The sequence below is a fragment of the Lodderomyces elongisporus genome, chromosome 2 (genome assembly GCF_030384665.1).
Source record: "Lodderomyces elongisporus chromosome 2, complete sequence".
Classification (NCBI taxonomy): Eukaryota; Fungi; Ascomycota; class Pichiomycetes; order Serinales; family Debaryomycetaceae; genus Lodderomyces; species Lodderomyces elongisporus.
The window spans coordinates 637,994-651,907 of NC_083674.1; the positions used below are offsets into that span (position 1 = coordinate 637,994).

The following is a 13,914-nucleotide window of genomic DNA, read 5'->3' on the forward strand; positions in this document are numbered from 1 at the left end:
CTTTTTACTTCGACCGATCTCTCGTCTCAATTAACCGGTCTTTTCAAATTAGGAGTCTGGCACGGATATTATAAAGCAAAGAAAAATCTCAACCCCAACCTCAACCCAAACCATAAGATCAATATTCAATCTTAGTATAACCAATTGTTTTTGTTTCTCCTTTTTCACCCTCACCCACCCCCACCCCTTTACCCTCACGATTAAAGAAGTGGAAATTATTTATCATTGGTTTTGCAAAGGTTTCCAACAAATCCTTTCAATCAGAAAAGAAGACGACAAAAAAAAAAAAAAATTAGTAAATAGACAACTAGAAACTTAGAGAGAAATAAGGATACAATTGAAATTACTATTGTTATCCTGCACTGAACTTAATATCAACGTTCCATAGAATTATATAACCCATTACTTTTTTTTTAAAACCTATTCAACTAATGTCGCTGTTATTTCCCACTGTTATTTTGGACCCTTTTGAAAAGTACCGTCCGTTCCCTGAGAATCCAACAAATCTCATTGAAGCACACTGGCACGAAATTGCTGCATCGTTTGCATTTTATTTTGTTGTGCAGAACTTTACTAGACCAGTAGCTAAAGCATTTATGAAGGACAAGTACACGCTGCTTTCCAAAGGAGTTCAGGCAGACTTTGATGTTCACGTCACTTCAATGGTACAATGTGTTGTTTCCATTGTGTTACTAGTGATACATTTAGGAAACCCTCATTTCCAAAATAGACTTAATGACCCAGTGGGTTCCCTCTTGGGTACAACTCCGTTTGGCGCAATGACCTGTGCTGTGACCACTGGTTATTTTATTTGGGATCTTTACGTTTGTCTTCGCTACTATTCGATCTTTGGACCAGGTTTCCTTTTCCACGCAATTGCTGCAATGTTTGCATTTGCTTGTGGATTTATCCCATATTGCCAACCATGGGCAGGTGCATTCTTGACTTTTGAGTTGAGTACCCCCTTTGTAAACCTCAACTGGTTTGCATCGCATCTTCCAGCTGGCACGTTCAGTGAAAAGTTTATCGTCATCAATGGTTTGTCGTTGATCATTGTGTTTTTCTTTGTGAGAATTGTATGGGGTCTTTACGCTATCAGCCAAATGGCAGTAGACATGTTGTCGTCATTAGATCAAGTCAATAAACTTGTCCCTTTGGTGATTTTATCTACTAACTCGCTTTTGAATGTTTTGAACGTGTACTGGTTTTACAAAATGATAAGAATTGCAAAGAAAAAAGCTAGAGGTGTCAAGTCAACAAGGCAAGCTGCTAAAGAGGCAGAAAAGATAGAGTAAAGCATGGTGAGGTATTGTTTGCAATGATCCAAGATGAATTAATCAATGAACCATGAATATGGATATATGTTAGATAATAAGTGAAAAAACAAAAAAAAAGAAAAAAAAAGAATGGAAGAATATAGATTACTATAATATAAATTGTAGAGACATTGGTTTAAGTTTTAAACCGCTAAAATCCCGGATTTGTCATTCAGCACCTTCCTAATGTAGTTAAGGCAATACGACATAGTTTTAAATACAAAGTGAAGAAACAGACATAGCAGTCGAACTAGAATTAGGTATAGTAGACACTTTCTCATTTTCTAAAAATGAGTACTTCCTCTTTCGCTTCCACCATTATTACTGGAGTTACTACTAAAGTTACTAGTGGGTCCACCACTGGGTCCACTACTGGGTCCACTACTGGGTCCACTACTGGAGCCGCTACTGAAATTCACCTCAAAAAAATTGCAACAACCATTGATTCTATTTTATGAAAAAAAAAATGTCTGTTTTTAGAGATATATGTTGTATCACGTGACTATCTCTTCAATATATGTATATAAATATAAATATATCGCATATGTAAAAGCAACAATTGCAAGTGACATATTATACGCACTCATGACACTAAACCTTTACGACACAGACCCTCGCCGCTATACAACACCTCACTGAAAATCAAAACTTGGCTCTTATTATCACCCATAATCCCTCTACCTAATATTGATCACAAGAAAAAGCAAAAAAAAAAAAAAAAAGAACCAAAAGCCACTAGATATTTAAAGATCAAAGTTGATTAAACTAGTCTTGAACAGATACCCCTGCTTTGAGATTTCAAACTTATATAAAATACATCGATAAACCGTTTGTTAATAATACTGCGATTGATCATAGTATACTGGAAAGCAAGTGTTAACTTCAAATATACATTGCGTCCCTTTTATTTTCTTTGATCAGGGCCAAAGCTACTATTGTTGTTATTTTGATAATTACTACAAAATATTCCTACGTTTATCAAAAACTCCTTTTTATTTTTTTTTTTGTGTGTGTGTGTGTGTGTGTCTTTTGTCTACTGCAAGGATCATACAAATACAATTATAATTACTACTGAATCATAAATAAATTACAAATATGAATAACGAATACGACTACTTATTCAAGTTGCTATTGATTGGTGACTCTGGAGTGGGTAAATCATGTTTGTTGCTAAGATTTGCGGATGACACTTATACACCAGACTACATTTCAACTATTGGTGTTGACTTTAAGATTAGAACCATAGAATTGGATGGCAAAACTATCAAGTTACAGATATGGGATACCGCTGGACAAGAGCGGTTTAGAACCATTACCTCGTCATACTATCGTGGAGCTCATGGAATCATTATTGTATACGATGTCACTGATCAAGAAAGTTTCAACAATGTTAAGCAATGGTTACAAGAAATCGACCGTTATGCTACTGGTGGCGTAATGAAATTGTTAGTTGGTAACAAGGCGGATTTGGCTGACAAGAAGATTGTCGAGTACACCGCAGCCAAAGAGTTTGCCGATGCTTTGAACATTCCATTTTTGGAAACTTCTGCGTTGAGTTCAACAAATGTTGAGCAAGCGTTTTATACAATGGCTAGACAGATTAAGGCGCAAATGACAAGCAATGCAAATGTAGGTGGCGCTGCTGGAAACAAGGGTAAGAGCAATGTGAATTTGAGAGGAGAGTCATTGACTTCAACCCAATCAAACTCTTGTTGTTGATTTCAATAGTCAAAGCGCTATCGAAGTGATGTTTTGTTTTGTTTTGTTTTGTTTCAATTGACGACGGATAGAGAGCGAGATAGCGGAAAGTGTGTGAGAGGAAGTGATTGCAAAGAGGCATCGTTGAGTAGGATGGTATGCATTGCACCTTTGAATACTACTGTTTTGTATATCTGATTAATGTTTTGCTTTTATATATTCAACTCTAGTTTCAACTATATCTTTTATTATTATCATTATTAACCTTACTCTTACTCTTATTATTCGAATTATTTTTTCTTCTTTTGTTTCTTTTGGAATTAACGGATGACATAGATGTAGTATTGAACATACAAAGTGCCATCTTCGTCTCTTCCAAATCTACCTTTACCAATCAAGTTTTCCTTCAAGACCCATTTGTACTCTTCCTCAACTTTGTCATCGAAAAAGAAAGTTGGGTTACAAGTAACATAGCTATCCTCAATTGAAGCAGCTTTAGTTTTGTTGCTGAGTACATCAACAGATGCACTATTCAATTGAACTCTTCCGCCATAGTATACAAACACACCTGTTCCATTAGGTGTTTTTCCATACAACTTACAGTCCAATGAAGCTGTAGCAACCGAGTCCTTGACATTTAAGTCATCGGTTCCGTGGATGTCCAGAATATCCAATTTGTAGTTAAACTTGTTTTCAACTGTTTTGATTTCACCGGCTACAAGGGTTGCCAATTGCAAAGTTTTGTCGATTTGGGAATTGGTGTAGATGTGCACAGGGTCCGATGCCAACTTCAAGTTGAAAGTGAGCACTGGGACCAATTCTGGTTGCTGAGGGATTTCTGGAAGAGCTAATTTCAAAGCAGACATTTTGTGACGTGATTTGCAAAATTAAATGGGATTCAAATGTTGATTAATATCAAAACTTGTGAAAACAGTTGAAGATTGAAAACCAGAAGAAGGGAAAGGGAAAAGAATGGAAAAGAAAAAGTAGAAAAAGTACAAGAGAGTTACATAAAATCTACTAGTGAATGTCGAGATAGAATCCAGCGTTTAAATAATGGTGGGAAATCAAATAGTTGGGGAATGGGAAACATGGAGAGAAAAGAGTTGGGACAAGGGGAAAAAAAAGCCGCTTAGCAAGCCATGCAGAAAGTGAGGTGAATCTCACAGATTAATCAAGCAGTACAAAGCCGGCTATTGTAAAGTGCCTATGTTGAATTTGTCAGCAAACTGGCATCCTTTATAATCTTTGTAACTAGCTATAAGCTTCTCTGATTCTTCCAATTTACCTTCTATTGTACCTTGAGCATAAATACTCATCTCTCGTTGGTGTCTTTTATTTGTATCGGAATTTGTGTTTCTGTAGTTGATTGTCTCCATTCTCTTCAAGAGTATATATGATTGTGTGTGTGTGGGTGTAATGTGTTTGTGTGTGTGTGTCTGAATCAAAAAGTAGTGAGTCTCGATTTCAATTTTTAATTTTCTTTAACCCAAACCTTGCCACCAAAAAAAAAAAAAAGAAAGGAAAAATAAAAATACAGTGAAATACCATATTTCGATTCGACACGAACCATCCAAAAAAAAGAGATTGCCTACTTTGACCGAATTAAACATCAGTTTTAAAAAAAATAAATATACAACCAAAAAAGAATTAAAACAATAGAAAAGGCACACGCTTGGAAAGATGTCGGACTCTAAAGATATTGAAATGAAAGATGCAGAAAACGGGTCGACTGAAGTTGTGGCGACAACTACTTCGAATCTTGTAGAAGAGATTGAACAAACATTCAATTTGTTGGAGAAGGCGGCCACAACATTTGACAACAGATATGTCTCAAAAGTACTTCGTGAGTTCTCATCTTTAAGAAAGAAGTTAGTCCATGATGATCAAGTTTTACCAGCAATTATTGCAAAATACATCAAGGGACAATCGAAAGAGAATCTACTTTTGCTTTTGGGATCATCTGCTCCAACTACTGAACAAGTTCACCAATCAGCCAACACCATCCCTGAGATTGAGCTTTATATTTATTTGCTCACTCAAACATACCTTTTAGACACTTCCAAATTACAAGAATTGAATAAATTGAGCCCGCATTTGATTTTGTTTATGAAATCAAATAATCGACGTTCACTTGACTACCTCCAAGCAAAAGTTTGGTTTTATATAAGTCGTGGTAAGGAATTGGCGGGAGACTTGACCAGTATAAGGCCAGAACTATTGTATAGTTTGAGAACAGCAAGCTTAAGGCATGACACTGAAACTACGGCCTCGATAATCACCTTGTTGTTAAGAAACTACTTGCTTGCACACGAAATTCAACAAGCAACCAATTTGGTTGACAAGATTCAATTTCCTGAAAGTGCAGCTAGTGCCTTAGTTGCAAGATACTATTTCTACTTGGCACGTATCAATGCCATTCAATTGGACTACTCGACCGCCCATGAGTGTGTAATTGCTGCGATTAGAAAGGCACCCCAAACAAATTTAGCCAAAGGCTTTATCCAGAGTGCTACTAAACTAAACATAGTGATTGACTTGCTTACAGGAGAAATCCCAGAGTTGAAAACGTTTAAAAACAAATCAAGCAGTTTTGAAGCATATTTCAAAGTTACGCAAGCAGTAAAGTTGGGAGATTTGAAGTTGTTTGGCGATGTGTTGAAAAAATATGAAAAAGTGTTTAAAAAAGACGATAATTTTACTTTGGTTTCCAGGTTACGTCAAAATGTTATAAAGACGGGTATCAGGATCATCTCTTTGGCATACTCCAAGATCTCATTAAAAGATATATGTATTAAATTGCATTTGGATTCCGAAGAGGCAACGGAGTATATCGTTTCAAAAGCCATAAGGGACGGGGTCATTGATGCCACAATAAATCATGAAAAGGGCTATGTGCTGTCGAATGAACTTTTGGATGTTTACTCTACAAACCTTCCTCAAGCTGAATTTGACCAAAGAATCAAATTTTGTTTGTCGTTGTATAATGACAGTGTGAAATCAATGAGGTTCCCCGATGACAATGAGAACAAAGCTATAACTAAAGATGCCGAGCCAAGCGACGAAGTTGAATTATTGAAAGCTATTGAAGAAGGCGATTTGGATGATTTCATGGATTAGAATACATCTTTAAATTTTTGGAATTAATATAAGAAATTATTCGAAGCAATTTTATAAAAAAGAAAAAAAATGAAAATTGTAATCCGCTTCTTTCTCTAGTTCTAGTGCTTATTCTTGCTCTCCTGCTCCTTCTCTAATTTTATTTCTTGTTCTTGATCTTCGTCTTTTTCTCATTCTCATTCTCATTTTCGTATATTCAATTTTTCAATCGCGCGAAATGCCACGATCCTCACCTTTTTGTTTTTGCAACTTCAAATGTCAACAACTTTCTTTTAAACTGAGGGTAGTAAACAAAGGATAGTAAGCAACAATGGATCAAGAACTGCTTTTCATCTCCACAGACATTACGGGGAAAACTAACGGTGACCCTTTCATTCAGGATGAGTATGTACCGATGAACTCGATACTTTTTGTGAGTGTGAATGAGTGTGTGTGTGTGTGTGTGTGTGTTTTTTTTTACAAATTATATACTAACAATATTGTCCTTCTTTTTTTGTAGAGACGAGTTGGATATAAGACAATTGATTTCCCGAATCCTCTCAGAGCGACAATCATTCGCCAATATCACCGAACAGGCACTCCAAGAGGAAATTGCATCTTTGAATAGTAAAGCGAACCTTGCAGAATATAATGATCGTGGAGAAGATGTGGTGAGAGCGGAAAATTATGTCTTTAAGGACGAGTCAACAGGAACAAGTCAACAAGAGATTTTTAACAATCAACGCATGGAACTTTCTAAGGATGTTGGCAATGCTCTCAATGAAGTATCGCTTTCCTTGGACTTTGTCTCACTACTTATATCATCGGTCAAACCGGCCTTATCAAAGAATACAATGTCGCCACATTTGCAAAAATTTGTAAAACCAACGTCATTGACCTCAGATAAATTAGAAAACGAAACAGGGAGCGGAAATGGGAGTGCAAGTGGAAACAGTATTGAAAGTACCTTCAATGAAAATGGTACAAAGAACACAAAGATTGGCGAAGGTTGGAAAACAGAGGCTATTGGCAAGATTACCAAGCTTTTTAAAGAGTCTGCCGAAAATTTGAAGATGCAGGTTGCCAAAGAGAATCGATATTGGACCATGGTCAACTCCGTGAAATCTAATGATGAAGCATTATTTAGAATGAGAGATCCAGTGAGTAATGCACGATCTATTGGAGTTAAATATGGATATGGGGATTCGGGTTCTGATTTCCAAGATAAAGGAAACGCCTTATTACGAAAGAATAATCGGACGGGCGTGATAACTTTTGTTCCTTTAGGTTCAACCGGTGCAAATGGGGTTCAAGTGAGCACGAAACAATACAAGTATGTGCGAGTTCGTATTTTATCAAAAGTGGATGAAGATTATATCGTGACTGGCCAATCCAAATTTTCCCGAAGTCAATTTAAATCTCTGTATGAAGTGATTAACCAGATAGAGATGGCAAGATACTTTCTTTTTGAAGATGATTTGTTTTATCAGTTGTCTAGAGAAGCCAAAATTTTGATCAGTTACAACATCACAGTGTCTGCTGATAAAATTACCCTTGCTTTTGGAAATGATATTGTTGAGATTGAAAGTGTCGCCTATGACGAATCCGAAGACGGTAATTCGCCAGCACAATCCACTGCATCTTCAACAATTAACAATGAAAAGTGCCAATGCATTATTATCTATTTCAAGTTGATGTTATGCTGTTTTTACAAGTATAATTTAAAACTAAAACAAAAAGTGCCTACGAACTTGACAAAGTGGAAGCAGAGCAATTCGCACCCATTGATCCTACGTCCATTCTTGGGCAACTTGCGTCACGAGATGTTTGTGGAAACTGCGGAAAAAATTATTAATGATATTGTCAAAAGTACAAATCTACAAAATGAGTTGAATATCAAAAAGTTCACCAATTTGGGCAAGGTGTCTAAAAACCCTTTTCAAAAGTCGATTGATAAGCCTATATCTGTGTTTTATTTGCAATTGAAAAATACCGAGCAAAAAGTTCTTAAAATAAAAGTTCTTATCACCACAAATGAATTGTATGTCAATTTGATCTTGCGCCTCAACGTCACACAGTATGAACGTGTTGAAGATAGCAAGATCGACATTGGTGGATCTAACATTTTGCTGACAGACTTTAATGATTTCGACGATTTCCAAACCAGTTTAGATTGGACAATTAGAGACTTTCATAGTAATTAAACTGCCCCATTTGTCGATGCAGATATATATATATATATATATACATATGTGGGTGTGTGTGGGTGTGTGTGGGTGTGTATGGGTGTGTATGTTTATATACATTTATGTCATTCCGCAATCTATTCAATAACGGTGATTTTTTCATCTTGTGCCTGCTTGATAGCATCGGCATTTTCTTCTACAAACTTCTTCATTCTGTAAAACTTTTCGTCCCTCAAATTGTTGTATATAAGAAAATTGCACCAAATCTCAAACATCGAATATGTAACAACCAAGCTATTACTAATTGCACTCTCGGGTACAAAATAAGTAAATGCCACAATCAAGAAATAGGCAAACAATCTCACGGGTACAAGTGTTTCAAAATGATTCCAATTTTCAGCTAATAAGGGAATTAAGTCACTCAATGCTGTTGTGGCAAAGAAGATGGACACAATGCTAAGGAGCGGGTTTGATGGTGCCAACCTCAATATAGGCACTTGCACTGCTTGGCCCATGAGTAAAACAAATCCTGCAGTAGAAAGACCCTCTGGATCCTTAAGCATGTAATATGATACCACAAGGAGAGTAACTACCCTTATATAAAGTAGTGACTTGGCAGTTAAGAATTGCATGGTTGGTCGTGATATTAGGAGAAATAGAGACTTCTCTTTTGTTGTTCTATTTTTTTGTTTATAATTAGAATTAGTTGATGGTGAGGAATGGAAGAGATACGATAGACATTGATTTTTTTTTTGTTTATTTTTTTATTTTTTTTTTTACATTTTGCCTCTTTACTTCTCTTAAATGGTTTGGATAGTAAGACGCGGTGTGTGTCGCACTGAATCTATTTCGAGCACAAGCTCGACTTTAGGAATACATTTTAGCGTGAAGGGGAAACGCTATTTATCGAGTCCCATTTTTACATGTCCATTCTGATCAAATAACGCGGTGCACTTCTCTTTCTTGATTCCTCTAGTTATGCGATGCTTTTTTTTTGTCACAATTCAATAAGAAAAGGATATAGGGGAAGGTTAATGTTAGTGGTTTTGAGGAGACGTGTGGTGACTCATGGTTGCCTTTAATCCATGGCTTTTGTGAATTACAATCCTTCCTTTTTTTTTTGCTTTTCTGCCTGGCCGTCCTTACTTTGTATATTTTCCTTGATGCACTCGTTCCTTTTTTTTTTTTTTTTTTTGCTCAAAAGTGCTGCAAAACTTTTGGATCCAAAACTAAATGAGGTAGAGTACAATCTTGATAAACCACAAGCATCTTTAACATATTCGTTGAGATAATAAGCAAAAGAAGAAAAAGGAAGAGAAAGGAAAAGAAGAGAAGAGAAGAAACACAAGAAGATTTATATGTTTGCTCTTTCAACTTTGTACTTAGGTATAATAGCGCTATTGGTCAATGTCGTTTTCATTTTGTTTTGTAAGTAATTGAGAATGGAATATTGTACTAGAGTTGATGTAATTATAGTTTACTAACACAACTACACGCTTGTCAAAGGCATTATATTAATCCCTTTCGTTTTTGCTATTGCAATCATAAGTGGTGTTACATTTACTGTGTCTTATATATTCCCCAAAGACACAAATGGTGATGATGTAGATGGTTTGATATACAGTTGAGGAAAAGAATGTGCAGATATATTGTACAAGGTGTCTTTTTTTTTTTTTGTTTTAAGAAAGTTCGTGTGGGTGAGATAAACGGAAGGAAAGGAATGAAATGGAAAAGTAAAGTGCGTAGTGCTAGACGCTAGACGTTCGTTGTTTCTTGTTTCTTGTTTCTTGTTTCTTGTTTCTTGTTTCTTGTTTCTTGTTTCTTGTTTCTTGTATGTTGTTTGTTGTTTGTTGTATGTTGTTTGTTGTATGTTGTTTGTTGTTTGTTGTATGTTGTTTGTTGTTTGTTGTTTGTTGTCTTTTGCGAGAGACCAAGCGACAATTTGGGCGACGAAATTTTAGTCGCGGGAGAATCTATGTTGCCGATTGGAAACAGCGACTGCTTTTTTATATGAATATATATATATATTTTTTTTTTTGTTTTTTTTTTGTTTTTTGACAGATCAACTTTTTAATAAGCTTCTCGACAACAACACATAAAACTTATTGGCAATAACTTTTACTATCGACTACGATGATATTTTCAAATATCATAGTTTTGTTAGCTTTAGCTTTCCACGCAATTGCATATGGCCCTGTCGTAGGCTCAATTTCAATTAATGGCAAAGGCGAAGCAGTACATTTTGGAGAAATCGAGACTCAGGAAATCAAAGCGTTACCCCTTGAATCCACCAAAGATGTTATAGAAATCAAATTGAAAGATAGTTCACTTCAAGGTCAACCCGAGCAGATTTTGTTTACATTGGCCGATGCAAAGAAACCTTCAGTGGCAACCCATTTTGTTCCCGTAGTAAAGGGAAAGAATATCAACTTGAGTATCCCTGCTTCCTCCTTACCCGATGTACTCAAAATCAAGGACACGTTGGTATTGAGCCTCATAATCGCCGACGGTAAACAATCTACAAAGAAAGTGAACAAAAGATTACTTGAAATCAAGCCATCTCGAGAGTTGAAATCTACAAGTAAACAAGAAACAGTTCCAACATTTGGTTTACAACCAGAAATACATCATATTTTCAAAGAAGACGAGCAAGGTGTAAACCCAGTGGTGCCAGTTGCATTCATCTTAGTGGCAGTAGCACTTCACTTGGCACTACTTGCATCATGGGTGGGGTTCATCGGTGTTAAAGATTTATTCCGCACATTGAATACCACATCATCAAGTCAATTGCTCCAAAATATTAGCTTTTTACTATCACTTTTGGGCTTTGAAGTCAACTTTGTGAAATACTACCTAGGCCAGTCTATTTTCACCACCTTGTTCTATGGTACAATTTTGAGTATCCCAAGCTTATACTTTGGTCGCTCGGTTTTAAGGGCTTTAGCTAAAAATCGCGCCTTGGGAAAACAATAGATGGAAATTGTGATTAGCTTGTGATTTTCAAAAATATATAATGAAAAAGTACAAAGTAAAAAGTAAAAATAAAAAATGAATATAACAGGATTGAAAATTACTTTAGTGGCAAAAAAAACAACAAAAGATCATTCGTTATTCCCGATTATTGTAGATTATCAATGCTTTTACTTTTGAGTTCACTTATTCTATTCTTATCTCGTAATCAATCATGGCATAGTCAAACATTTTACCAAGCAATTCAATTCTCGTCCTGAAAAGTGTTTGTGATCCATCGGAAATTGAAAAACCCTCTTAAGCCATTACCCAATGAGTTAGCCGCAACAATTTTCCCCGTTATCAATCCCATAGGCAATACCCCATAGGACCTCGAATCCAAAGAGTGACACAAATTATCCCCCGTGCACCAAACATGCCCTTGTGGTATCTGTATATACTTGTTGAATCCGTCATGTGAAATCACTTCTGCTGGAGAGTTTGTCATTTCAGAAGATGAAGAAGGGTCAACCAAAACAATATCACCAGGCATACCTGTAATCCGTTTACATATTCGATGTGTTGGATCGCTAGGTTTCACTGCAACTACGCAATCGCCCATCTCTAACCCCCTTCCCAATTTATACTGCTTAAATGCGTGAACGTAATCATGTTGGTTTTGTACAGTGGGAAGCATGGATTCGCCTCTAGTCTCTGTAAATTCGTAAACGTTTTCATGTATAATGTGCGCTAAACATCCTGCTCGTAATGTCCATGAAAGTGTGGAGCCCACGAATCGTATCGTTTCTGACAACGGCATGGAATGTTTCTATATTGAAGTTGATTAAGAGGAAAAAAGGATGATACGTGGATGCAGAATATATCCTAGTTAGTAGGATGAGAGATCTTCTGCAATGGCGTAAAGAACAAAGAGAAATTGATTTTCTAGGTCCGTCTCGAGGTGTTTTACCTATATCGGTATTAACACACAAATCAAAGCAAGAAAACAAAAGAAAAATCAAACAGAAAAAGAGAATCAAAATCAAAATCAAATCCAAAAAAAAAAAAGATAATTAAAAAAAAAGAAGAAAAAACAATGGAAACCTCCCTAAAAAACGAAGGAACCGTTGGCTCAACTGAGACCTACTTTAGAATGGTAAAAAGTATAAAACAAAGAGGAAGTTTTTTTCAAACCGGATAAAATGTTAGAAAAAATGTTAGAAAAATGTTACAAACCTTCTTTTAGAATAATTTGTTGGCATTCACTCAGCTAAAGTGTATATCAGTTTTGGTAAATCCATCACTTACAGGTCCCTATTGCTCTTCTTTTTCTTATCCGAAATGAAACTTTTATATTACAATTTATTCTCTACCTAAAAAAATAAAAATGAAAAATTTTTAATACCCCATGATATGTATAGTCTAGTAGACGAAACCCAAAATCTTACCAGAAACGTGCTTTCTTCTGGCTTCTTCGTGGTCCATGATACCAGCAGAAGTGGTCAAGATAACGTAACCAAATTGTCTAGCAGGTAACAAGTTATCGGTCCATCTTTCAATGTCACCAATTTTGACGTTGAATCTTGGTGAGATAACACCACATTTATTCAATCTACCGTTCAATTGAACAACAATCTTTCCTGATCTGTGGTCATCAATGTATTCGAATTCTCCAATGTAGCCTTAAATAAAAAAAAAATGTTAGTATAAAAAACAAATCAGATTCTATAGATTAGATTGTTCACGATTAAGTTGCAAAATAAAAGAAAAAAAAAAAGAAAAAAAAGAAAGATGTCGAGGAAAAGTAAACGATCAAGTTCCTTGTTGAAATTGGCGAAATCATCGTGTAAGAAGCATTTCCTGGGCATTGATTTCCCGAATACTTAAAAGACAGAAAGGGACTGAACACCGATCAATCCATCCAGTTATCAATTCGGTTGCTTATAGGGAAAATAAAAAACTTGCGGAAAAATAATCGTGGAAACTTAATTGAAAAATGTTAAACATACCGTGCTTTTGCATAACTGTCAAAAATCTAATGATGACTTTTGATGATGGTCTGATCAAAACTTGACGCTTACCAGTTTTTTCAGCGTTGTTAATAGCATTCAATGCATCAGCTAATACGGAAGTTCTAGTCATTGTTTTCTTCTTTAGTTAAACAAAAATATAATAAAACTGAGCCGTTAAGTTAGTACAGAGGTTTACGATATATTGAAAAAAAAATAGTGATCTCTTTATTTTTTCTTTTTTAAAAAAAGGAAAAAAAAACAAATCAAACTTAGCCACATGAGTGTCCAATAAATCTTCTTTCCCCTTGTCCCTTTGCTTTGTTTTTCTAAGGAAGATTGGAGTCATGAGCACAATGGATCTGCGAAAGTATTAAATCGACTCCTAAATTCACCATAGCTGTTGAAGCTTGGCAAGAATTTAAGCTCCTGGTCTTCACACAAAAGACCAGAAGGCAAGCGTAACTGAATCAAAGTGTTCAATGATTGATTTTATTTGTTTTTCTTCTTCTATATCCGGAAAAAAAAGTGAAAAATAGAAGCAAAGCTAGGCAAAGCAAAGCAGAACAAAACAAGACAAAACAAGACAAATCAATAATCGACATTTTGATAAAGCACTGATGTCAATCTAATTTTTCGCAAACCCCCTCCTTTTCA

General features: G+C 35.7%; 9 protein-coding genes across 9 annotated transcripts; 5 read left to right on the top strand and 4 right to left on the bottom strand. All coding sequences in view use genetic code 12, as the record gives it.

Moving 5' to 3' along the window:
* Positions 1–431: 431 nt before the first annotated feature.
* On the top strand, positions 432–1,295 carry PVL30_001534 (uncharacterized protein; the record flags this gene model as incomplete). The annotated part of the gene is made up of 1 exon (XM_001526686.2): positions 432–1,295. One exon carries the CDS (start codon positions 432–434, stop codon positions 1,293–1,295), a length of 864 nt encoding a protein of 287 aa, XP_001526736.2.
* A 1,116-nt stretch (positions 1,296–2,411) lies between these two features.
* On the top strand, positions 2,412–3,035 carry YPT1 (GTP-binding protein of the rab; the record flags this gene model as incomplete). The annotated part of the gene is made up of 1 exon (XM_001526687.2): positions 2,412–3,035. The coding sequence occupies one exon, from the start codon at positions 2,412–2,414 to the stop codon at positions 3,033–3,035; it is 624 nt and encodes a 207-aa protein (XP_001526737.1).
* A 299-nt stretch (positions 3,036–3,334) lies between these two features.
* On the bottom strand, positions 3,335–3,880 carry PVL30_001536 (uncharacterized protein; the record flags this gene model as incomplete). The annotated part of the gene is made up of 1 exon (XM_001526688.1): positions 3,335–3,880. One exon carries the CDS (start codon positions 3,878–3,880, stop codon positions 3,335–3,337), a length of 546 nt encoding a protein of 181 aa, XP_001526738.2.
* Positions 3,881–4,697: 817 nt separating this feature from the next.
* RPN3 (26S proteasome non-ATPase regulatory subunit) lies at positions 4,698–6,134 on the top strand (the record flags this gene model as incomplete). Its single annotated transcript, XM_001526689.2, has 1 exon — positions 4,698–6,134. The coding sequence occupies one exon, from the start codon at positions 4,698–4,700 to the stop codon at positions 6,132–6,134; it is 1,437 nt and encodes a 478-aa protein (XP_001526739.2).
* Positions 6,135–6,444: 310 nt separating this feature from the next.
* On the top strand, positions 6,445–8,317 carry SRB4 (RNA polymerase II mediator complex subunit; the record flags this gene model as incomplete). The annotated part of the gene is made up of 2 exons (XM_061119238.1): positions 6,445–6,560; positions 6,634–8,317. The coding sequence occupies 2 exons, from the start codon at positions 6,445–6,447 to the stop codon at positions 8,315–8,317; spliced, it is 1,800 nt and encodes a 599-aa protein (XP_060975221.1).
* Positions 8,318–8,436: 119 nt separating this feature from the next.
* PVL30_001539 (uncharacterized protein) lies at positions 8,437–8,931 on the bottom strand (the record flags this gene model as incomplete). Its single annotated transcript, XM_001526691.1, has 1 exon — positions 8,437–8,931. One exon carries the CDS (start codon positions 8,929–8,931, stop codon positions 8,437–8,439), a length of 495 nt encoding a protein of 164 aa, XP_001526741.1.
* A 1,501-nt stretch (positions 8,932–10,432) lies between these two features.
* Positions 10,433–11,272, top strand: PVL30_001540 (uncharacterized protein; the record flags this gene model as incomplete). Its single annotated transcript, XM_001526692.2, has 1 exon — positions 10,433–11,272. The coding sequence occupies one exon, from the start codon at positions 10,433–10,435 to the stop codon at positions 11,270–11,272; it is 840 nt and encodes a 279-aa protein (XP_001526742.2).
* Positions 11,273–11,513: 241 nt separating this feature from the next.
* On the bottom strand, positions 11,514–12,068 carry PVL30_001541 (uncharacterized protein; the record flags this gene model as incomplete). The annotated part of the gene is made up of 1 exon (XM_001526693.2): positions 11,514–12,068. One exon carries the CDS (start codon positions 12,066–12,068, stop codon positions 11,514–11,516), a length of 555 nt encoding a protein of 184 aa, XP_001526743.1.
* Positions 12,069–12,670: 602 nt separating this feature from the next.
* RPS22_2 (40S ribosomal protein S22) lies at positions 12,671–13,390 on the bottom strand (the record flags this gene model as incomplete). The annotated part of the gene is made up of 2 exons (XM_061119239.1): positions 12,671–12,930; positions 13,258–13,390. 2 exons carry the CDS (start codon positions 13,388–13,390, stop codon positions 12,671–12,673), a joined length of 393 nt encoding a protein of 130 aa, XP_060975222.1.
* Positions 13,391–13,914: the final 524 nt, after the last annotated feature.